At 41.7% G+C, this 25,432-nt stretch overlaps 1 protein-coding gene across 6 annotated transcripts in view; it reads right to left on the reverse strand.

The window, feature by feature from the left end:
- Positions 1-25,432, reverse strand: part of dlgap2a (discs, large (Drosophila) homolog-associated protein 2a) — a 221,366-nt gene that overhangs the window by 100,380 nt on the left and 95,554 nt on the right. For 5 of the 6 annotated variants that reach the window (XM_049595251.1, XM_049595248.1, XM_049595247.1 and 2 more), the window contains one exon: positions 7,120-7,152. The exons of the other annotated variant lie outside the window; for it this stretch is intronic. In XM_049595251.1, coding sequence (XP_049451208.1) covers positions 7,120-7,152 — 33 coding nt within the window. The remainder of the gene's footprint in view (positions 1-7,119; positions 7,153-25,432) is intronic. 6 annotated transcript variants of the gene reach the window in all.

The raw sequence follows: 25,432 nt of genomic DNA on the forward strand, positions 1-25,432 counted from the left end.
CAGCTTTGTGAGGTTCCAACACACAGAACTGACATGGATACTCAAAGCCACTTAAGCTCTTATAGAGCTCCTTTATATACTGCACTCAGTGGCACAACAACCTAAATGTATGCATGTGCAAATGACACTTGAATTCTTCTTGCTTTTTGTGTGGATTTAAATAATTAAACGGCAGCTATTGTGCAGATTCTTTCATTTTTCAAGAATAAAATTGTATTTGGACATATTTGATGAAACACCATCTAAGCTGCCAGCCTCTTTGTGCGCAGTTCTAACGGCAGCGGCTGACAGACATTTGAGGGCTAAAGTTGCTAGAAGATGCATTGTGAACTGCTGTGCGCCATTGACAGGAGCATGTCACAGCCTATACAAATATTATTCCCGCTTTTCAAAAAGCCCATATTGTGTCGATTTGCAGTTTGAGACATCAGCGCCTTTACAACATTCAACATTTCTGAGGACCCATTGTATTTAAAGTTGAAAGGAAGCAAAATAAGTTGATTAGCTTGTACTCTGAAAATGGAAGCTAGTCAGCTTTTCTTGCTAACATTTAACACTAACATTTATTTAATCATTTAACTGATTCCTACTAGATGCTACAATTTGCTCATCTAGCACCTGCTGACTCGTTAGCAGCTCTAATGCAGTTAGTACTGTGTTCATCCCACGTTACTATATCTATTTCTCTTTCATAGGTTCAGTTGTGGTGATGGCACGTGACCAGCCCCCCAAAATTCACAGCATTTCAGTCCTGTAGCCTCAGCTACATTACTCGTTAATTAATGAATATGCAATGGTGGTCTGTGTGTTACAAATAATTTTTAGTGAGTTTCTATACAGATAAGTCGTCTTTCAAATCAACTCTCAGCCAAGTCCTGCCCTTGAATGCAGACTAGCCAATCATAGCGTAGTATCAGCCAGCTCCAAACAGGGTTCGACAACTATACAGCTATGCTCCATTGACTCTCATTTTCAGGTTTGTTTTGTGGATGTCGAGCTCAACACTGTGTCTAATAATGATACTCTTTACCCATTGGTTGGAAGAAGATATACGTTTCTTCCCCGTTCCACGACCGAAGTCAAACCTTGAAAAGTGTAGGGTTAGCTAGCTACTGAAGATATAGCCTACTGAATGTGTACACATGCTTTTGCTTTTTTGAATGACTGTAACAGTGAATAAAGTCCAACCCTGCATTATTGGAACAGTGGAGAGATACAGGGAAACTTTGCCAGTTTTCTACCAGCTATGTGTCATCGCAGTATGTGCAGATGAAAGGTATTTGGCTTCACCTGCATCTCCCTGCCTGAACACAGGGTGGCATGGGAGGGGCAAACACAATTCATCTGCACACACTGTGATGACACATAGCTGGTTCATAACTGACATGTATCCCTTTAATTCTATGGTCTATAGTCTTATCTTTTTGACCTATTTTCTCTGCTATGTGACTTTGACATCCTGGATATATCTAATGCATATTGTAGATCCTTCTGTTGGCTTCTCTCTGAAATAACTTTTTCTATTTTTCCAAAAATTTAAGATTTCTTCAGAGAGCAGTTCGTGACAGTGGGCAGTACCAACATAATCAGTTGGAACCAAAAATTCACACACCCCTTGTTAACGCAGGAGCTGTTGTCACTGCAGAAAAATAAATAAAACTTTAATTTCTTTCTTTTGGTAATTCCAATTTTTGACCCAATAAATATACAGGTCAAAACAAACAGCAACAATATCCAGCCTAAAGTCCTTCCTCAGCAGAAGCATCATTTGTCTTTTATTAGATAACCCGAAACAAAGTGCATATGTAAACTGCAGGAGCACAGGGTGCATTATTATGGCTGTTGAGCCTCTGTGTTGTATAATGCACAGCATCAGTACTCCCCTCACACCTACCAACAAGCCTCCTCTATATTGGACACTGACCTTGGCTAGCGGTCTGGCATGCGTCCTATCCGTCTAGCCAACATACAATGTAAATGGGTTTCTGAAAATTAAAAATCCATGCTGCCCAATTCAATATAGGGCAGTGTCTCTGGGTAGAGGAGGGATATGCATTAGGGTGTAATGATATTAGCTACAGTGTAACTCCAAGACGTCTACTCTCCTGAGGAGATGACGAGAAGGCCCTTGAATACATACAAAGCTTCAGTATGGCAGGGTTGCACAATACCACAACATTACTGAGAGACAGCCATTTACAGTTTTGATTAAGTAAGTATAAAAAAGGGGTATAAAATAACACTGGAGTGCTTAGTGCTTAACGGATCACAGATCAGTGCACTGGCTTATGCAACACGTAGAAGCTCGGTTGCCAACACGTTCATTCAATAGGAATTGGGAGGGGGCCACAAGGAAATATGGACAGCATTATAACAACAATATATAGCCACCACACTGACGCCTTTTGTCTCTCGTCATCTGTTCTCCGGTTTTCTTGTTTCCTTGTCTGTTTTTCAGACTTCTTGCTAGAAAATATGGTTCGACAGTTCATCCTCCCACTACACTCCTGTCTCTTCCTATTTCATTCATATACTACTAATTTGCAACTGCAAATATGGTTTGATAGAAACATAATGCAGCCCAGATTTTTTTTTTCATCAGCACTGTTTCTAAATGTCTGCCAAGTCGCAAAGGGTTGATATTTAATTTACCTGCTAAATATTCACTGTATGCCATTTGTTGTCACTACAATATCTGCTCATTTTAAGTAAAGTATGATTAAACTTTGTCATTTGAAACTCACAGCATGGAGAAGATCACGGTCTCCACTGAATACCGTAAAAGTGAATAGTGACTTCAAGGGCAAAACTGAAGTCCTGTGCTTTTTACGCCCAGCTTCCACCCTCAACCACCTTTGCACAATTTACGGGAGTCACAAAAATGATGAATTCTCAACTGGGATAAGTCAGTGAACATAATCCAGACAGTAGTTACGTTTCCCATCAAAACGCACCCAGCAAAACAAATTAGCAGCATATAAATATATAAATGTAATTTCTAGGAGACAGGTTTGCCCACTCACCCTTGCACTTTCTTCCCTCTCCATCTCTGTCCTCCTTGATACATCCCATACACTTCACCTCCCCCTACCCCTCTTCTATTTCCACCATTTTCTGTCTTTCTCACACTCACAGTGAAGTTCAGGGTCTTGGTGAAGGTTCGGTTAATGATGAAATGCTCCCTCTCACATTTGCTGTCGGTGAGTAAACCCATCCATGCATCAGCTGAAGGACGGGGCTCTTATTTTGACTTGCAAACAGCTGTGATTTCCTTGTCCCCACATGAGTAATGCAAAATGAGACAGACACCATATGTCAGACCTTGACTAGGCTTATTTTGAATTCTCATTAAAGGTTATATTCTCGGGGTATTGCTTTTCCTAATAATTTCATTTTGGGAGGTTTGAAGTCATGGAGTTCCTGTCAAGGTGAGTCCCGTGCCTTTTCAATAACGTTCATGTTTGTCCTCCCTGTCCTTGTTCTATAATGGCTATTACTCAGTAATGTCTTCTCATTTTTTCTCTGTGTCAAAGTCTGTTATTTTATGTCACAGCGCTTCTTCGTTCGCTTCTCCTCTCTGCTGTTTGGAGCTGTGTCTTCTTGTACATCATTGCAAATTTAGGGCATGGTCCATTTCATCCAACAACCCAAAGAAAGCCATAATTGATGCATCTTTTTAAAAAATGAACAATACCTTTGGCTTTTGTTCATGGAGAGTTACTGCGGAAAAAAATCATCTAAACACAAATACTCTCTAAGAGCTATTCAGTATGCTGACTGCACAGCTGTGCCTTCAGCATTTCAAGCTCTTATGCAGATTCTGTACTGTATGACAAACAAATGCTTGGGAAAGAGCAGTACTGAGAATACTGCTGCGTGACCAATTAGTTGTAAGCGCTACAAATTACTCAGTTAAAGCTTCAAAAGAACTTGAATTAACACATTCTTTAAAACTACACCAGGACTGTAACAAGGCAAAAAAAAATCCCTCGACACCACCCGAAATCATAAATATCTATTTCATATTATGATGCCACCAGAGAGTGTCCAATAATCTTGTATGTGTTGAAGTGTGTGTTATTTTTTGTATATGTATTATGAGATATGGGGGTGAGGGTCCCAGCAGGACATGTTGCCCCTGGCTCAGCATTCTGCATAAAGACAAAGTGATAAGATGTTGAAATGTGCATGTTTGCACTCAAACTCTCTCTATCTTTCCCCCCTCACACCATCACACGCTCTTTCGCTGTCTCTCTCGCAGGACGGCAATTACCTGCAGGCAGTAAGGCCTTGGATTGCCTTGTAAATGCACTCAATTCTTCTCTGACAATTCTCAGAGCAAACACACATACACATAGATAAGGGCTGGGTGTTTAATTTAATTTCGGACACTGGTGACAGTATGATTCTTTGGTTTTATTAAAAGTTTCTAAATAGTCCTTTTTTGTGCATCAAAAGGTTTAAAGCTGCAGTACTCTATAGTTTTGTATTAACAATGGCTTGAATGACTATGTTTCATGTTGAAGACGTTGCTCATAATGACAAACCCACAAAGAATTACCCTCTGACTCTTCAATTCCCCTCAGCTTTACACCAATTCCTAACTGGACATGATGCGAACAAACAAACATCAGAATTTTTCCGATTTTCTCAATGAAGAATCTGCTACGTGTGTCAGCAAGCAGGCTAAGCGATGTGTCGCTTGCTTGAAAACTACTTACCATGGCTCTTTTTATTATACATCTTTGCACACCTCCAACCTATGTTCAGAGCAACAGCACACCGTTCCTTAGGCTTAATTAGGGCTCAACAGGTTCCCTGAATGTTGCTGTCAATTTTTCGTGCTCCATTCGGCAGAGTTTGCCCGCTTGCTGTATGTTAGGAAGAGATGCTACACAGTGTTTTTGCTACTTTCAGCCAACTGTCTTGGTTTCACAGCCAACGACTTTGCCGTTTAGTTACCCTGAGCTCTCATCAACCTCGTTTCTTAGGATGTCAGTAGCTCTTTTTAGCAGCACCAAATGGCAGATAGGCAAAGTTAGCAACGAGCTAGTGAATAAAGCAGAGCATTTAGCTGCTAACATGGCAGGTATTTCCATCAGGAGTTGGTGAAGACCAAAACCTTGCTAAAAGGAGCACGAATCTTGGACTTACATTTATCACATGGCCAAAATTACGACTCCAAATGAATGCTAATGTTGCACCATACCTGCTGGATATGTAAATGAGCAACTGTTTACCATACTAAATTTATGAGCTAATAAAACTTTTTCTACTATTTCTTATCAATGTCACACTTTACAGATGCATGGTCCAGTGTAGGATTTAGGGGCATCTATTGTCGAAAATGTAACACAAAATAGTATGTTTTCTCAGTGTATAATCACCACTTCATTACCTTAGATGGAGCTTTCATCTACATATGGAGGGGACCTCTCTCATGGAGTCCGCTATGTTGTTCCACAATAGCTCAGAGTGGACAAACCAAACGCTGGACACTAGACAGGGCCATTCCAGGTTTTGCATTGGCTACCGTAGTTCTCTCACAGATTTGGTACATGTGAGAAATTTCAGTTGATTGCAATCTACAATGTCACCACGGCATACCACTAAATCCTACAAACCTGACCTTTAGCGCACAGCATTTATAAAAAAAAATTGTCACCCAAATAAACACATAGTCTAACCTAAGCAAACTTGTGTTTAATGTCAGGAAATCAAAGCTAATCAAAGAATAACTGTACAAGATTAAGGCAGACACACTCTCTCTATATACATTTCTCTTTCTAACCACTGATTTTAAACTAACTGCAACACGCACACAAACACACACACACACACACACACACACACCCTTTTTCTATGGCTGGTCCCTCTCTCTGGAGTATCTAGGGACCCCATGCTTCACCCTGTGGCTCTGTGCCCCTGATGCCCTGTGCAACATGGAGCAACACCATGGAGGTGCCTCGGGAGCTCCCTTCTGCCCAGCTACACATGAAATACTGTACACACACACACACACACACACACACACACACATAGCCTACACATGCACACATTCCCTGTCCTTCCCCCAGGCCTCTCCTCCCTCCGCCTGTCTCAGCGGGAAGGTCACAGGCACACAGTTATCGCGCTCGATTTGATTACGTCTTAATCCAATCAAGCAAAGCAGAGAGAGCACCATTGATTTTTCAGACGCAGAATAATGCTTATTGGGCTTAGAGGCACATGGCCGATTCCTGGACAAGGTTAAGTCCCAGAGGGAAATATCATATCTGTCACTGAGCCTGTCACTGAACATGTTTATGGGTTATTTCTGGAGTTACCCCGCTTGCTGCGAAATGCGACCGAAGCTGTCACCTCGTGTTGCAGTTACAGGTAATTTGTGGTCACTACTGTTTTGTGAGATTGTCAGTAACAGCAGACTCACATATGAAACCCAACAACAGATAATAGATGGAACACTTGAGCAATAATGACCAGCTATAGCTGTGGGAAAGGAATGATCCCTCAAATTGTGACCATGCAAAGAGAAAGACTCTGGCATTAGGAATGAAATGGATGGAGACTTATAGTAATGATTTGCGCTTGGCGGTGGAGAATGGGACTGTCAGTAGTGCATGGACATTCAGAATGATATGTGTACACAGACTGGAACATTCAGTGAGATGTGAAGCAGAAGCAAGTGTGGTCAGTCAGCACTCTAAAGCTGTGTCCTTCAGCCTTCATGCTGTCAATCAGTCAGGTCAGTAAGGGTTACCTGAAGTGCATAAAGATGGCTGCCTCCTGGAATACATTTGTAGACCAACCCCACACTGCGGTGCACTGAGCACTTGTGACAGTCTGTTATGTGCAGGGCAGTTGTTGCAGGCTTTATAACATGGGGCGTTGAATGAAGTCAAAAGGAGGAGGATGCTATCTTTATGTACAGAGATTTTGTCCATATGGAACCTAAAACCTGGCCCAGCACCGTTGCTTTGCCGAGATGAAGACTGAAGAACAGTGTGTCTGCAGCACAGCGTCGCCCCCGCTCCGCTTCCCGCCCTCCCCAAACAGCAAAACAACAAGCCGGGAGATGACGATGACAAGAGCTATTGGGGAATGGCGAGGCCCACTCACCTTCTGGTTCACCACACAGTGTGCACTGTGATTCTAAACAAGGACCAAAGAGAGACAACAGGAGATTAATAGAGGCAACACATATGTGAAAGTCTGTTGGTGCATGCGTGTATGGGAACAAGTAGCGTCACCGTCTTTCATATAAAAATATTAACAACTGCTACTGAGGATTCAGCATCTTTTTCCTCTTTCTGTCAAAAAAATAAATAAAAACATTAAAACTGAACAAATAACATGAAGAACAACGGAGCTTTTTTTTTCCTTGCAGAGTGGTACCCATGTGCAGTATAATAGAAACCCAGCCACCATGCATAATATGACCATCAGCCAAAGGCGGCCGCATAAAAAGACAAAATGATGCAGAGACAGGCGTCGAAGGGGGGGGGGGGGGGGGGCAAAAAAAAAAAAAAATGAGAAATCATATTGCTTCAATTCATCACTGCCATGTGCAATAGATGCTGTATGCCAAAAATATGAACACACAAACCTGGCTGAGACTCAAAATTTAAATTACAGCAAAAAAAAAACAAACATTGATTTATGATTGCACACTATCCATCATTTTTATTACTCACATTAGGAATGATCCTTTAATTCAAGGATATGCCAGACTTGACATGCATTGTGCATTCTCATGTAAATAAGTTGCTATGCTGCTTATTATTCTCATGCAAACATAACACACTTGACTGTAAGCCTCAAAATCTAAATCAATATATGCGCTTTACTGTTAATGAAGTATCAGTTTTTTCCCAGGACCCAACGGAGTGTAGGCAGCCTCCAAGATTATTTTAAACAAACAATATTATTAAATGGGTTTGTTTTTCTGAGACAGACACTGGGCATAATGAACAGAATGATGATGAAAATGAGCGTTATGTCCTCAGGCTTTAGTTTCCACAGACAGCCCCAAAACAGCTGTGGCGTGTCAGTGTTTGTCTCTCTTCCCTGACGTAGCATAGGCCAAAAGAGGCCATGTTGGGTTTTGTTTTTTTAATGCAATAGCTCTCCTTCATCTAATCACTGCTAATTAGAGGCTTAATTAGATCTGCAGCAACCTTGGACTCATGACTGTCTGTCTGATTTAGGTGAAAAACAGTGAGACAGCTCTTTTGATGGGTCAAAAGCCTGCGTTCATGTGGGATACACACACAACAAAACATGTTCATAAATTCTCAAAACACTAAAGTGCTGCCATTTCTACCTCAGTTTCCCAGATGACCTTGCTCATGGGCAGAGTGCAGCGCGGACAGCTTGGCAGACCAGTGGAGAGCTTTTTTAAAGGTTTGTTGTCGCTGTCAGTCTGGGCAGTGTCACAGCCTTCGCCGCCATCTCATCACAAAACTGCCATGCTGGTTCTTGCCTTGGCACCGCAGCTGCATTTGGCTCCTCTAAACTTTCAATCCTCACTTCAGAACACCTCTTCTATTTTTCTATTTCCGAAATGCTTTTCTTCAATTGAACCAAAGTGCAGAGCAAAAAGCAATGTCCTAGGATTCAGCGTCTGTTGTGATCAGACAATGCTGCACGCTCACACTACAGACAAACTGAGAACACTGAGGACTGTAAAGACGATTCCACTGAGAAAATCCAGCTGTTATTGTCATTTTGCAGAAGTAAGCGCATTGTGCTGTAACTTTATTTGTTCTCCGGTGCTTCTGTGGGTCCGTGGCGGCTGGGGTCTGTGGGGTTGAGCCACACACAAATGGTCTGGGTGGCAGTGCAGCGGCAGACAGCTGAAGCCTGGAGAGAATTTACTAGTTTAATTAGTCTTTTTTACTTCCCACTCCCTACAGTATAATTCCACAGAGTCAAAGCAATTGGCTCTATTAGTTTGTCCTGCCTGCTTAAATTTAAAGTGCTCTTGAATTTCCCTGTGTGGAGCCCATATTGATCTTGGTCAGGCTGTTTTTACAGTATGGGAACTGTTCTTGGGTAATTCTCATTTGCTTTCCAATTGGAGGTGTAAAGTGGCTGCCAGCCTTTAGCCGTCAGCTAAACTTATTACACTTCCGCTTTTGAGGATAAGAGGGAAGAATTTGATGCTAATTTGAGTCACTGTGGAGTATGGAGTCAAGGAGTTGCACATTTGGTAACTTTTCATCTGTATCTGTAATCTAATGAGACTAATCTAGAGGCATGCTAGCGGCTCTGTGAGGCTGTAATTAGGCACAACTGTGCTTTGAACTAAATGCCAACAGTAGCATGCTAACATGCTCGCAATGGCAACGTTATAATGCTGATGTTTCACAGGTAGGCTAATATTTATCATGTTCCCCATCTTAGTTGAGCACATTAGCATGCTAGCAGTTGCTTATTAGCGGAGGTGGGACCAAGTCATTGTTTTGCAAGTCACAAGTAAAGCTTAAGTCTTTACACTGAAGTTCCAAGTCAAGTCCTAAACCTTTCGTTTCTAAAACTGAGTCATAAACAAGTAATAATGCACTATTCACCAAATGTAATGCCATTTTAACAACACAGGAACAACATATTAAATTCACTAAAACCATGAATGCTTTTTAAAATTTGTATTGACTTGTTAAAACAAGTGTGACACAACTTAATCATAAAAATAAATTAGTAAAATTAAATAATCAGTACCACAATAGAATCAAATGTGTATGTTTCTGTCCTGCTTTGGTGTATAACATTAACGTTAATGTTGTAAAATAGCAAAAACAAATCTTTAAGCATTTGGAAAGGTATCACTTATTTTCAAGTCGAAAGGCTCAAGTCCAAGTAAAATCACAAGTCACCAATGTTACAGTCCAAGTCCAGTTGCAAGTCTTTTTTTGATTTTGTTGAGTCTAAAGTCATTTGTGACTTAAGTCTGACTCAAGTCTGGGTCATGTGACTTGAGTCCTCACCTCTGCTTCTTCTAGCACTGGACACAAACTACAGCTGAGGCTTATGGGAATGTCTTTTGCAGGCAAGTATTCAAATAAAAGTCATTAAAATTCATCCTGAGGGCAACAAGAATGTCGTGACAATCCATTCAATTTTTAACAGTAAGGAGAAATAGTGAAATATAAAAACAGATCAAACATCAAGCAGTGAGTGAAATGTAACTATATATCCTAAGAGCAAACAATAAAACTAGGTATTCATATCCTTATTTGAAGGTAAAACCATGGCCAAATGGAGGTGTTTTCCGATTTGCACAAGTACCTAAGACACTGAAAAGGTTTTCAAGCAACTGCATGAACTGCACAGTCATCTCATATAAGGAGCAAACAGACAGGAGGCACAGAGAAAAGGAAGCTGTGAAATACCAGACTTTAAGACTAAACATAGTGATAAAATTTTTGCATTAACATTAAGCTCAAGTGCTTTATCGTAGGCAACGGGACTTGTTTGAGTTTCTTGAAGATGTTATACCTCTCTTTCAAAAAGCCTGCAACCCTGCACCAGAAGCTTCTTGGATGAGAAGTGAAACGTCTTTAAGAAACTCAAGCACTTCCACTTACCTACGATAAAGCACTTAAGATTATCATGACCTGGATGACTGAGAATATTTACCAACATATTTACATCAAGCCAAATACCAAATAGATTATCAATACTGCATTTATCACGCTTCATGAGAGGGAACCACAAATGCAGATCAATACCATTGACGCAATAAGGACATAAGAGGTGGTTTATAATCAAAAGTCAGTCTATTTCAGTATACTAATCCAGTCATTCTCAACCAGGGGTTCAGGGAACCTAAGGGTTCCTTGAAGGAGTTCCAGGGGGTCCTCAGAAAAATGGGGAATAGTTTATTTTCACTATTTAATTTACTACAAGTGAGCCCACTGTGAGTAAGAGTCGTTCTCATCATAGGTTTTATTTCCTCCACTATCTCCTCAACTGTAGTTGACAGCTATAGAATTCTGGTCTCATATTCAAAATCTTTTCAGATGGAGGTCCTTGGAGTTAAGTCTTTTCAAATGGAGGTCCATGACTTAATGTGTATGAATCTAGAGGACCTTGACATGAAAAAAGGTTGAGATCCACTGTACTAATCTCAGTTACCGTGCTTCAAAAGTAGAGCAGAACTGGACGCTGACCTCTTGTTGGTTGTGAATAAACTAACACAGAGATATTCACAGCGGTCTGTGAGGTCCCGCGGTATCAGCTCATCTCCAAACACAACATACACAGGGAGCAAATCCTTCGCCTTGATCTGATAATGTATTCATCCATAATTAAAGCCTTCATTTCCATATCAGCGCGGCTTGCTCACACCTTCACTGTTGGCTGATTTCTCTTTTACCCTCGCTCATTCTCTCACTCTCACTATCTTTTCCCAGTTCATATATGATGTGTGAGAGATACAGGTGCTAATTAGCTCGTGCTAAGATTGTTCTTGGCATTTTCGCAAGAATGTTACGTCTCTGAGAAAACACGAGGTTATATAAAGCAAGGCGTGATAGCACAGGTGTGAGGGCAGAAAAACTTTATTTAGGGAGTTGGTGCATTTCCTAATGACTTGGGATTTACTGCAACAAACATCCCATAAGCTCGGTTTGTTCTATGTTGGGCAGTGCACACACTGCGAGACACAAGTCAAATAAAGACTTGTTTATTGGGACTGGGTCAATAGGTAGTCAATAAAGGGAAGTACACAGTAATGTACAGCTCGCACAGATGTGCACTGACACAGATGAACTAACACGATTGTGTGCTCACAGGCATGACCACACATAGATAAACTGACTCACACAATTATACTCGAACAAATCACAAGAACATCACACTCCCTTGCCCCGAGCTTCTAGCCTCATCTATGTGGACGATCACCAATTTCAGTTTACCTTCCCCTTGACTGGCACAATCCATCTTCAGCGGGGCCCCCTGCGTATATGCAGCCTCCCGCTGGAGCTGATCTAGCACTTCTTGGAGGAGACATGGTGCTGAGCGCAGGGCTGGAGGAGAACTCATCAGCCCGGCAGTATAAGCCCTGCCTGCCTCTTCAGGGGCTAATTACACTGCATTGTCACACATTCACGTGGAATACTGCATACACACACGTTATGCATTGTATGTGAACAAGCTTGGTTGTAAATATGAATGTACACAACACCAGTAATACTTTATGGAGTCACTATTTATGAATCACTACAGTCCAGGCTTCAAGGGACCATTTGACATTTTGGGAGACGCTCTTTTCTCTTGCCTTGCCGAGAGTTCAGGGAAAAGATTAATACCACACTCCTGTCTGCTCATTAAAGGAAATCTTCACCACCTTTTATGTGTATGTCCAGTCAGTGTTGATGGTAAATGTGGGCCATTAAAGCAATAAAATCTTCAGGGTGTGCTATATTTACATAGAAAGCTGAGGTCAGCAGCTGCAATTTCCGTTGTTGTTCCTTTATCCAGGGCCGTCAATTGACTCAACAGTGACATAGTTGGAAGGAGGAAGAATTGCAAGCTATTCTCTTGGATTGGGGGCGTGTTCTAGGTGGCGCTCAAAAACAGATCTTCCTTGATCTGTTTGCAAATAAGCTGTGTCTCCAACTGCAAAAATGGCGATTGCACAGGATGGTTTGGACAGTGAGTTTTACTTTAACAGTGCTGACTGACTCGGATATTCAGCCACATTTATTCGAGCAGAGTATACAGCTGAACAGTTGCAGTGGAGAAAGGCTGAGGTAGCCATGCAAGAGGATATGCAAGGCGGGGACCCTCCAGAACCTGAGCTGCCGAGAGCAAACACCGACTGGTGGTACCTTTGCTCAAATTGCCCTCTGATGCCAACAGAAACGAAATCATTCTGCTGCAATGAATTTCAGCATGGTCAGTTTTTGCTGAATGCTGTCGCAGACACCAAGACAGCAGCAGAGTAACATGGCTGCTGAGTATGAGAGCCTGTGTCTGCGTTACTATACTTGGACATAAGTGTGCTGGAGACCTTCTTCATCTTGGTTCATGCTGGTTCAGACTATGAAGCCTCCGTGTATTTATTTATAGGCTACACTAGATTTTGGCTGGGGGTCAGTAGTTCATGTGCAGTGCATCCTGGTACATGAAGGCATTGCTGGCACGGCTCCATGAGCAGGAGAACTCTGCTTCCTGGGTCAGTATAGCACACACTGAGGAATTTATCGCTTTAAGTGACTGCTTTTACCATCAGCACTACTTGGACATCTACATAAATGGCGGCAAATTTTCCCTTAAAATATAAAGCTACAGCCAGCAGCCGGTTAGTTTAGCTTAGCGTAAAAACTGGAACCACTTAGTGTATTGTACAAATTATCAAACAAGATATAACATGGTAACAGATCATGAATCAGAGAACTACAATCATCCCTTTATAAGACCAGACAGGGAGTTAACACCTCAATATAGTACAAGAAGCTTGGCGTCAAAAATATTCAGAATGTTCACATCTTAGATGGAAAACAGCAGGCGTGTTAAAATCAAGCCAGCCATCAGTGTTGTGGATGTACACTACAAACAGCTTTACTGGTGCGAGAGCTCCAAAACAAGGTGCATCACAATAAATGGTTAAAAAAGAAAAAGCTTTTAGTTGGCCCCTGTGGCTGCGTGTAGATGAGGCAGTGGGCGTTCAGTGTGACGCGAGTGCAGGGATCTAGGCACGACCTTCAGTTACAGACAAACACTGTCATTCGGCAGCGAGTAAAAAGCCATCACATGTCAAGATGCATCCCCTGTCTGTTCAGGAAATCTGTGTGTTCGTGTGTGTGCGCGTGTATGTGTTGTTATGAGGCCATTGATGCTAACCCAAGCCCAAGCACATTTAACTGCACTGAGAGATTCATACCACTGCTGTCTAGATTATTGCAGTTGCTGAGGATTTATGTCGTGTTTGCAAGTGACTGAGGTTAATTTCTCTACAGATGTATGACTACATCTGGTGTGAAAGACGTATTAACTCATTACTAGATCAATTGACACTTAGAGTAAGTAGAGTCTGTGGGTGTATATTTATGACTTTATATTATTTTCCCCTGTGGCAGCCCTGGCTACTATAGAGGTCTCTAGATAGTTAGGTAATGAAGCCTGGGGACCAGTGTTGGCTTTCTGACTAATATCACCCTCCCTCTGGATAAGGAAGGCGTTTTCATGTTAGTGCTTTCATCATCAGCTTCAAAACAGTGGTGTTTCTCTGTCTAACAAACAATCTTTGTCTGAGCACAAAGAAAGCCATTAACCAGACAACAGCCAAAAGTTACACTCTGTCCTTTGGCAAAGTTCAACAGTAATTATCTACAGCTGATAGAATCCACCACCAACAGCATTCTGTCATTTCAATCAATGCAAGCTGCCATCAGCACTAACCGCTAACCGCTTCATCCTCTTGAGGGTCGCGGGGGGGGCTGGAGCCTATCCCAGCTGACATCGGGCGAGAGGCAGGGTACACCCTGGACAGGTCGCCAGACTATCACAGGGCTGACACATAGAGACAGACAACCATTCACGCTCACATTCACACCTATGGACAATTTAGAGTCACCAATTAACCTAGTCCCCAATCTGCATGTCTTTGGACTGTGGGAGGAAGCCGGAGTGCCCGGAGAGAACCCATGCTGACACGGGGAGAACATGCAAACTCCACACAGAAGGGCTCCCACGCCCGGGATCGAACCGGCAACCCTCTTGCTGTGAGGCGAGAGTGCTAACCACCACACCACCGTGCCGCCGCCATCAGCACTAGCTAACAATAAAAAGTTTGCTGAATGAATGTTTTTTACGTTACTACTTGCTGATAATAATAATAGGTGGTGATGCAGTGGTTAGCATTGTCGCCTCACAGCAAGAGGGTTCCTGGTTTGAACCCAGGGTGGGGGGTTTGAACCAGGAACCTGTGTGGACTTTGCATGTTCTCCCTGTGGGGTTTTCTCCGGGTACTCCGGCTTCCTCCATGCCGGTTAGGTTAATTGGTGACCCTAAATCACACCATAGGTGTGAATGTGAGCATGAGTCTTTGTCTGTCTCTATATGTTGGCCCTGTGATAGTCTGGCGACCTGTCCAGGATGTACCCCGCCTCTCGCCCAGTGTCACCTGGGATAGGCTCCAGCCCTCCCAAAACCCTCAAAAAAATGTCCATTTTTTTGACGCTTGAGCACCACAAGTCGAGCGCCATCTAGTTCCATTGAACTGAATTCGAGAGAGGTCATCTCTACGGCGGATATCTCCAATACTTGGCAACTCACACCAAAACTATCTAGATTGGTAAATAGCACTACAGGTAAGAGAGAAAATATGTATTTTTAATTTTGGCTTTTGGCCAGGTGACTTTCCCCTTAAAGAGTATCTTAATACCAGGTTGCGAAGCAGTTTTTCGTTGTTTTCCCAGGTTAAAAGTTAAAGGTCAAGTCTGCTCTTTTGCACCACAAATCACACGCAACAGCAACGTCACAGTGTAGCGACACACCACTTAGGCATCACTGCAACAGGGTGAGAAACCACTGGAGGGCAGCATAAACAAGATTTCCAAGGGGTTCAAGTTACTCTTTAAAGTTGGTTTCAAGTAAGTGCATATCTGAAAGTACCTTATGCAGCGCTTTTTATATGGTTGAGTAGGTGTGGAAGCACTCAAAACAGCTTTGCAGTGAAATCATTTCTAAGTGCTTTCTACTATATATGTAATCTATAAGTGCATCAAAAGACAGTATATGGATGTGAAACTACTTACACAGTACATGAATGGACATATAATAATGTGTGCCTCTTTGTGTCTATGTCCCTGCACAGTGTAGTACAGTGTGTAGGTAGACACACTGTGTTCCCACTGAAGGTGTTTGTACATGTGAGCAACATTTCCTTTAGCAGTTTGTATCCCATACTGGTCCCTGAGCCCCACACTAACAGCCTGACTGTGACGATAAGAGGCAAAAAACAGACAGGGAGCATGGAAGGGATGGATTTGGGCGGACGAAGGTAAGAGAAAGTCAGAAAAAAAAAAGAGGAGGTAAAACATCTCATCGTTTTTCTATCAACCCCAAGGGCCCTGGTCAGATTAATAGGTGGTTTCTCTTACCTCCTGGGAGGCGAGGGGAGTCGAGAGGAGTTGAGAGGAAGAGGGAGATAAATATTTTAGGGAGGAGGAGTGGATTGAACGTATAAGTCTGAGGCCATATTTAAGTGATTTGAAGCTCCTAAACTGTGCTGAAGTGTGGATGATAGAAGAAGAAGACAGGCGGATGTGTGGGGAAGGGGAAAGACAAGTGAGGCTGGACAGATGGAAAAGGATGGAGGGCCAAAGAGAAAGAGAGAGCTGTATAGACAGAAGTAGACAGAGGGACTTGTGCGAAGAGGATATTGATGGCCTCCTTCACGCCCCAGCAGCCCTCTGTCTTACTGGAGCATCTATCAGGAACGTTCAGCCCCGTAGATGGCCATATTGACACCTGCTGACAGAGGAAGGGGGGCGTAGACGCCAATGACACGTCCTTCCCCTACATCTGCACGTCCTCTTTACTCACTCCATCCTCCCATTATCGTTCCCTCTTCACTCTTCCCCAGATCAGAAGTGACAATCTTTGTCTGCCTCTGTGTGTTCAGTTGGCAAAGGACGTGGCACAAACAGCAATGTGATGTGAGTCAGTTATTTATAACTGTCCACAGTGCATCCAAGGTCAGCCGATGTCAGATTGTGACAGATATGTGACAAGTTGGGGGCTTTAGGCTATATCATTGAAGTTATTTGCAGGTTCAAAACAGGTTTAAAGCCTTTCACTTCATAAGCACAGAGTTCCTAAACGTGTACATCATACTAAACTGAGTGTGATACACTGCGCGTCGGTGCATTATGTTCCGTGACAGTCTTGTCACCTGGCAGACACCTTTTGGGTCGCAGTCAATTCACATTCAATCTAACCCACTAGAAACTGCAGTGCGTGTAGCATTTTAACATAAATCTGAGAGAAGAGTGTCAGACATCTACACCCATCTTTCACTGCATATAACACTGCCACCAGGTAAAACCTTTACAAGAATCATGTCACTTTATGACGTGGAATATAAAGGAGCTGACAGAGATAAAGCTCTCTGGGTTTTACAACAACAGATGATGGAAGAAAAGTGTTCATAGTCTTTGTTAAAGTTAAAAAGAAATATTTTAAAACAGACATAAAGCTGCTCTGTGGAATTATTCAGCCCGCTCTCACAGAGAAAAATGGCCATACAGGTCGACTGTAAAAGCAGCTTATTAGGACACATGTTTACTGTAAGGCTGAGCATTCTAGTGGTCATAGTAATCATTACGGGAGCAAAGAAGGAAGTGAAATTATGTAGTATAGAAAGCGACAAGGTTTGCATAATGTTGTATAAATGCTGTGTTTCACACAACTCAGACCTCCTGCTACAAAAAGGTACAATTTTACGCCACTTAAAGTCAGAGTTCCTACTTGTAAACTCTCCATGAACAGCTGTCTGAAGCCATGCAACAATGGTAGCACCCATGGAAGAGCACATTGCAAATGGTAAACCATCAGCTAAAAGGCAACGTTAAGTACATTTGTCTGCATTTAATTACTCATTCATTTTCTGTGACCACTTATCCTGTTGGGGGTCGTGGGGGAGCTGGAGCCTATCCCAGCTGACATGGCATGGCATGACAGGCGGGGTACACCCTGGACAGGTCGCCAGACTATCACAGGGCTGACACATAGCAACAGACAATCATTCACGCTCACATTCACACCTATGGCCAATTGAGAGTCACCAATTAACATTAGCATGACTTTGGACTGCGGGAGGAAGCCGGAGTACCCGGAGAAAACCCACACGGACATGGGGAGAACATGCAAACTCCGCACAGAAGGGCTCCCCAACCCTGGGGTTCAAACCCCCCACCCTGGGTTTGAACCAGGAACTCACTTGCTGTGGGGCCACAATGCTACCCACTGTTCCACCGTGCCACCTGGTGTATTCAAAGTATTGTATTTAATGTATTTGATTAAAATAATTATGTATCTAATTAAAATAATAAATACCATCATATGTTTCTAAATGTAAAAGCGCCTTAAAATAAAATGTATAACGGATTCCGTTGCCTCATGTGTCATTTTTCTTCTGTTTTGTTTGTACATGTAAAGTTGCTGCACTGCTAAGACTTCAATTGCGTGTACACTTGCCAAAGAAACATCAGTTAGTCATGGTCAGCCATGTTTTTTGTTTGCCATCACGCACCTGGAACCTTTGACGTGCTAACGTTGCTCAACGTTGACTCTTTTTAATAACAAAGTAGTGTAGTATACTAGTACGTGAAGAATAATACGCTAGTTATGTAGGTGACAAAACCTTTAGATTAATAACAAAAATACTTATTTAAAGCCAAAACATTATGTTTTTTACTCATGTGTCTGTTGCCTAAACCTAACCATGAAGTTTAATAGCGTAACAGCGACACTTACGACTCACTAAAAATATGTAGTGGCATATTTTTTCTGTAAAGACTTTGCCTTCTGCCTGTATTTTTTAATTGTCTTCTTATTGTCTGCGTTAGGGACATTTATAGGTGTGTATCCCCACAGCGCTTAAGTGAGGCCAGGGCTTCATATAAACAAGCAGGCGCCAGACCGTAGTTAGCAAGCATCCTAAATAAAGGGGAACTGCCCATTGGTTCGACAGCCCATTGGTTCGACATCCCATTGTTCCGACCATATTAAACTCATTTTTCCGAAGTCCGTTCCGAAATCATGATGCCCTGTGGTTAAGGTCTGGTTAGGTTTAGGCACAAAAACCACTTGGTTAGGGTCAGGAAAAGATCATGGTGTGGGTTAAAATGAAAAAGAAAGTGACAAACTCATAAGCTGTGACCCTGCTCCGCCTCAAGCCGGTCGCGATGCACCATACGCCCGCCGCGAGCCGTTCAGCACCGCGGACAGTCGGACTAATGGGATGTCGAACCATTGGGCTGTCAAACCAATGACATGGACCCATAGAAAGCGTCAAAAAATGCATCTGTACTAAGGCAAAATGCTAAAGGCATTGGCTTTTACTTTCACTTTTGCTAGCTTTTACTAACAGTAACCAACAATCCTGCACAGTATACCTTTAAGGATGTGTTAAAAACTGCAACCATTAGTACAGTAATATATGCGTTTTTGGAAGTCTGTGGAAATCGACCTTTTCTGTCGTTTAGGTGTAAGAGAGTTTTTGAATTATTAGAACATAAAGCACTAAAATTAATTTCACAGTGAAATGTTGTAGCTTAGCACCTGTAACTGCAGTGATTCACAGCATGTATTGAATTACTTACTCAGTATAAACAGTATAGCTCCAGAATATAAATATCCGAGGAAGTCAGCTTCCTGAATCAACTAAAATAAGGCTGAACTGAAGCCAAGCCTACAGAGCATCACCATTTCTTTATGTGCTTCAGTGACTCATCATTTTAAAAATCCTCCATTCATGAAACGCACTCCATCCTACAAACCCCACTTTCACAGGGAAAATCATTAAGACTGTATTATTACTACAAATGTAATGAATTGTAAAGGAAAAATCTGGGGTTGATGTCTCATAACTGTTATTGGTAGAAATCAATAAATGTAATCATTGTCAAGCTCTATTGCAGCTCAGTGCCTCTAACATGTGTACAGCATTGTGCTCAATAACAGCGGATGAAGAAGCAGAAAAGAGAGTCTGTCAAGCATGAAAGTAATCAGCAAGGTCAGTGACAGTGGGACTGGGGCTACTGTCGATTATTCTTATTCATTCAGACATTTTAGTTTAGTAGATACAAAGCAAACAAGACACAGAAAGGACAAAGTGGGAGAAGAGGGGAAAACACAGAGACAGTGCAATGTGTGTGTGTGTGTGTGTGTGTGCAAGGGGTTCTCTGCAGGCATGTCTTTTTTGCCTCTTAAAACAAGTGAAAAATATGACTATATTTGTTTCCCATGGCGTTGTCCTTGATTCAGTAATTTTCAATTAAGGAGCAAGGCAAAGACATGCAAATCACTACATTTGCATCAAGGAAATGAGACTTGATTGAAGTAAGTAATTGGGTTTGAATTAGAAACTCATCTCACTACAAAGGCAGAATTTGTCAACTGTTGAGAGAAAAATCTGATTTTCCGGTGCAACACTAGAAGAAATTGACTCATTAAGATGAACATGTTGTGGCGGAAAATATTTCGGCTGAGTGACGGTGACAAACATCAAACATCACAATTAGGGCTGTTTGTCATAATTTACTTTCCAGATGTGTCCGTTACATGGAGTAACAACAAGACTAAGAATTTTCAGCCATGCTAGCAGTTCTGTGAGGCTGCACGCCTCTAGTTATGCATCTTGGCATACTTATTTTGTTAATTAGCATTAACACAAGGTGCAGCTGAAGCTGATGGGCTTGCCGTTAATTGTACAAGTTACAATCCAAAGTATTGGATAAATTGAAATTTTACCCTGGTGGCAGGAACGTCAGGGGATTGTAGTGCCCAACAATGTTTCCTGAAAATGTTATAAGCCATGACAATGTAATGAAATTTCCAATTAACTTTATCAAAAATGTAATAAAACCCAAAAATGTAATAAAATCTTGACTGATACTGTAATAACATTTTTACCAATACCTACACTGTTCTAATAATGATCCTTGCACACTGACCAGTCACCATGGGTATGGACAAGTTCATTTCCCATTGGTAGGTATTTTAGTTTACATTTCCAAACATGAAATCGGTGTCAAATGTTAATGTTTGCAATAGGCTTGCATAATGCTAACAGTATTATACATTTTGCATACTTGCAAGCTTAAAATTTCTTTTAAAAAAGCATACTTTTCACACCATTACATTATTTGTCAAAACTATAACATCATTAGCTCTGAAAAAAAAAAAACCCCCAAAAAACAGAAAGGTAGTACATTAATGTTATTACAATGTCAGTCAGGAAATGCATTATTGGTCATTATTGGGTTACATTTTAGATCAAGTTAGGTGCAAATTTTATTGCAAAATTTAATGTCAGTTCACAAATATATCAACCTCCTGGTGGCGCTGAAGGAAAAGTCAGGACACCACCAAACTTGCATTGTATTACCACCAGCATCAAGTACTGTCAAGTAATGGCATCAAACATCTGGTTAGAATTTGTAATGTTGTTTACTTACTCTTTGATGAAATAGTTGATGAAATAATAGATGATTTAAATTAATAATTCACATATTTTCAGTTATTCTATTTAGGTAAAGTTCTTCTGCATCTTCTTGTGTGCAGGCAACATTTAACATTTTGGATCTTTGGTTTTATCTGTTAAGTAAAAAAATATTATTAGTATTGCTGTATTAGTATTAGTATTGCTGAAAAACATGTTCAAATTACTCCATGTAAGATATAAAAAATACACTGATTGGCACTGATACACCAACTCAGAAAATGCTACTCAGCCTCAATCACAAACCTCAGTTTTGAAATCAATTAATCTAAAGTTCTGTCAGTGAACAGCAGGCACTGTGGCCTGTGGCCAGAAATAAAATGCAGTGTTCCAGTAATCAAAAGGAGAGAAGAATTAAAAAGTGAACTGCTTAGTTCTAAGATTAGCCACTATAAGCTAATAGGGGTGTCATGATACCAGAGTTTGAAACTTTGATACAATCTTACTATCAAAAGAAAAAGAAAAGAAAAAAAATAAGTACAGAAGACAAAAAAAGTCCTAGGTACATAATATAGACTTTTTTTTTTAATTTACAACTTGCAAACAGTGCTGGTACAGAATAAGTCCCAGAACACACATCTCCAGTCACATATTGGATGGTGGGTTTGTTGCCGCAGAGAATGCCGTAACAGCCAAAGGTTGAGGACCAGTTTATTGTCTTCCCTGTTGTTTCATCTATGCAGCCTTCAAAATCTGACCCTAAATCTTTTCTTTTTTTTTAATAGTTTCTGTACTTTTGATACTATCAAATGTATATTTAACAGAGATTGTGTCATTTTAAACATATGGTATCAAAAAAGTATCAAAGTATCAATACTTTTGATAACCTTACAAGCTTCTGGTCATACCAGACAAAGTAAGTCTATAGCAGAAAAAACCCAGAGTGTACTGAATCTTCCACAAGTAAATTAGCAGTTAGCATGTAGCTTCTGCATATCGATCTTTTTACACACCACACACATGCAATTAAGGTAGGCTGCGCAGAGTTAGCCATAGTACAATGCTCCTAGAGCAGTGTGGGGTTCAGTGTCCAACTAAAGGACACCTGGGCAGTTCCCAGAAGGAAACCGGCACCCCTCCAGCTGCCAGTCCACACTCAATACTTGGTCCACAAAAGGACTTGAACCTGGTGACCCTCAAGTCCCCACAGACTGAGCTACTGCTGCACTACAAAACAACGTTGTGTTTTATTGATTAGAAATTAAACTTTTCATTTACACAAGCACAATGTGTTATTTGTTATTCTGTAAAAGGTTAAAGCTTCTCTTTATTGTGATGATGTTGCAGCAATGACTCAGGAGATATGTGGACATTTGAAAGAAAATCATTATTCACTGTTTACTTCACTAACTTAAAACTGTCCTTGGTATTGCAACATAAATACACAGGACATTCCTCAAACCCAGTGCCCTTCCAAACCACCTGTCTCCAACACCAGACAGACACACACACTCTCTCATGTGTCGGGATATGAGAAAGGGGCTGAAGTGTGTGTATATACACGTATGTATGAAAGTGTGTGTCTGACTCAGAAGCAATGGCACCGTGTCACCGCACTCATCAATCCAATTGCTCTCCCTAAGGATGATGTCATTGGCACCGAGTCTGGCTGGTGGCCCACTGGACTGAGGGGACCAACTCTCATTATCTCCCGTCCAGATTTATAGGGCTGCCGTGTTCATATTTTACACCGGGGGACACAGAGGGGACAGAGGGAGGCAGGGAGGGAGAGAGATGGAAAGACGGGGAGAGTGGGAGCGACTGAGAGCATTCACTGATAAATCACCCCGCCTGACTATTCACTCTTTAAAGAAAACTCTTCTGGCTATCAGCACTCTTGGCAGCATCAGATATCAAAGTGTGTGTGTGTGTGTGTGTGTGTGTGGTATTGCTCTTTAGACACCATATGCTGTCACTACAGACAGAAACACAATTCACTTTGTAAAACTCAGAGACATCGGAGGCAAAGACATGCCAATTTGATTTCTGTTTATTTCTCTCTGTTTCTCTCTCGCACACAACTTACAGAGGTTGGCATCTCTGCAGATGAGTTGTGAGTCATCCCGTGCGGTAAACAAACACACACGCTACTCACACACTCGTTCATTCACTCAATCACAAACCTGCGGTCTTGCCAATCCCATCCTATCAAAAGAAACTTCAAACGGCCAAACTCTCCATGTGTTGGATGCAGATGTAACAGATAATTTTGGCATAGCCAGGAAACACCTCCCCCACACTCCCTCTGTCTCTCTCTCTCCATGTCACCAGGATGTCACAACATTGTTCCACGTGATTGGATGTCTGTGTAACGATGAAAGATTGGCACCCGGCATCTCCGCACAACAGATTTCTGAAGCTTCACACCTGCTGCTTTTGGCGCAGACCGCTACGACTGGGAATGGTTACACGGTACAGATGTAGCAGTGCATGTTTGTGTGTTTGTGTGCGGGTGTACTTTATGAGTACTGTCCAGGGTATTGCATTATGCTCCATCTCCTGGAATGGGCCTAATGGGCTGTGAGGAGAAAGCAGACGAAGCAGGCCCAGAGGCAGCATACGATGTGTCTAACACCTGGTCAGCCATGTCACCGGGCGGCCATATTGGATCTGTGCCGTGTCCGTCTGTCTCTTTGTTAACTAGTAAATGCATCCTGGGGAATAGCCGGGGTCGCTTCGCTTACAGCAAATTTCTTACACCAAACCAAGCGCCTGCAGACAAGCAGACTGTTATACAAGATGAGAAAGTGTATCAAAAAAGTCTCGTTCCAGAGGCATCTGAAGATTGAGTTCTTCTTAAACGTTGTCAAAAGTCCAGCAGGATTTTAACAGATTTTTCTGAAGATACAAAACTCTCCAGCTCAGTTTGACAGACTGTTGCCTTTCCACAGCTTAGAATCTCTAGGACTTACATCCATACTGGACAACTTTGTAACTCACGATTAATGTCCAGTGCCATCATTTCTTGCCAGTAAAGGAAATATCGACCCAACTGCCAGAAGAAATGTTGGCATTGTACATTTCTACAAACCATGGGGACATTACGTTTGCACATTATTATGTAACAGATACGTTGAAACTAGATGGTTCAACAATGTGTGGTTAGGTTTAGGCACAAAACCCACTTGGTTATGATGAGGAAAACATGATGCCTTGGCTTAAAATACCCAGTTTGGGGGGGAACAAGCCACTTTGAAAAAAGCAGCTATGTCTATAAAAAAAGACCAGTTTTTGTGCCACTATCCCCGCTGAAAACACAGCAACAGGTTACTACAAAACACCCACATTTGGTGCCTTACAGCAGCTGGGAAAAACAGCAATGACTCGCTAAATCACACCCACTTTTGTTGTTCATTGGTCTCTAACAGTGGCTTGCAGAGGTCTGCAGCTTAGCAGGCATCTCGTCTGGGTGACCATCCCCTCCACCTCCAGATGGCAAAGTCAGCTCACATACTACTTCACTTTAAAATGGTGCAAATGTAACATATTCTAGATTTGAAGATACAGTACGTACACATACACTAACATTTTCATTGTAAAGTAAGCTGAGAAATAGACAGGCCTTTATGTAGAGATGTAGAAAGTAAGGGTGTGGAGGTCTGGATGGTAGCCGTGCTAAATCCCAGAGTAAGGAGTCCACAAGTGTTCAGGAGTCATTAATGATAATCATACCTATATTGAAGGTTATTTGTCGTAACCACAATCTTTTCCTAACCAAAATCATGTCTTATCTTAACTGTAGTTTCCTTGCACAGATATTCCAGAAACATCTTTAACTTTGGTCTTATCTGCTGGGTACTTTTTTTTTTTTAGTTTTTGTCTCATTTTTTGGCTCCATCTTGTATCCGCTGAGATTGTTTTGACATATGGTGTTAAATACAATATCAATACCTGGCAACACAATTCACCACAAAATACAGATATCATCCAAAATGATGGCCGGGAGCCAAACACATGACCAAACCGAAACACTGTGGTCAAAGCAAAAAACAAAACAACAGCTGATGTGAAACAAAGAACGGTACAACTCTGTCCCGAGGCAAAAGAAGGGAACTACATGCAAAGTACCAACTATTAGCACGACATCACAGATAAACACCAGTTTGCCAATGACCTCAGGCAGGTTGGAGATGAGGATGTACCACTGCTAGGCTGGATTCAGGAAGCGTCACACCCACGCATATAAATCATGTTTGA

This window comes from Epinephelus fuscoguttatus, linkage group LG14, assembly GCF_011397635.1.
Source record: "Epinephelus fuscoguttatus linkage group LG14, E.fuscoguttatus.final_Chr_v1".
NCBI classification, from domain to species: Eukaryota; Metazoa; Chordata; class Actinopteri; order Perciformes; family Serranidae; genus Epinephelus; species Epinephelus fuscoguttatus.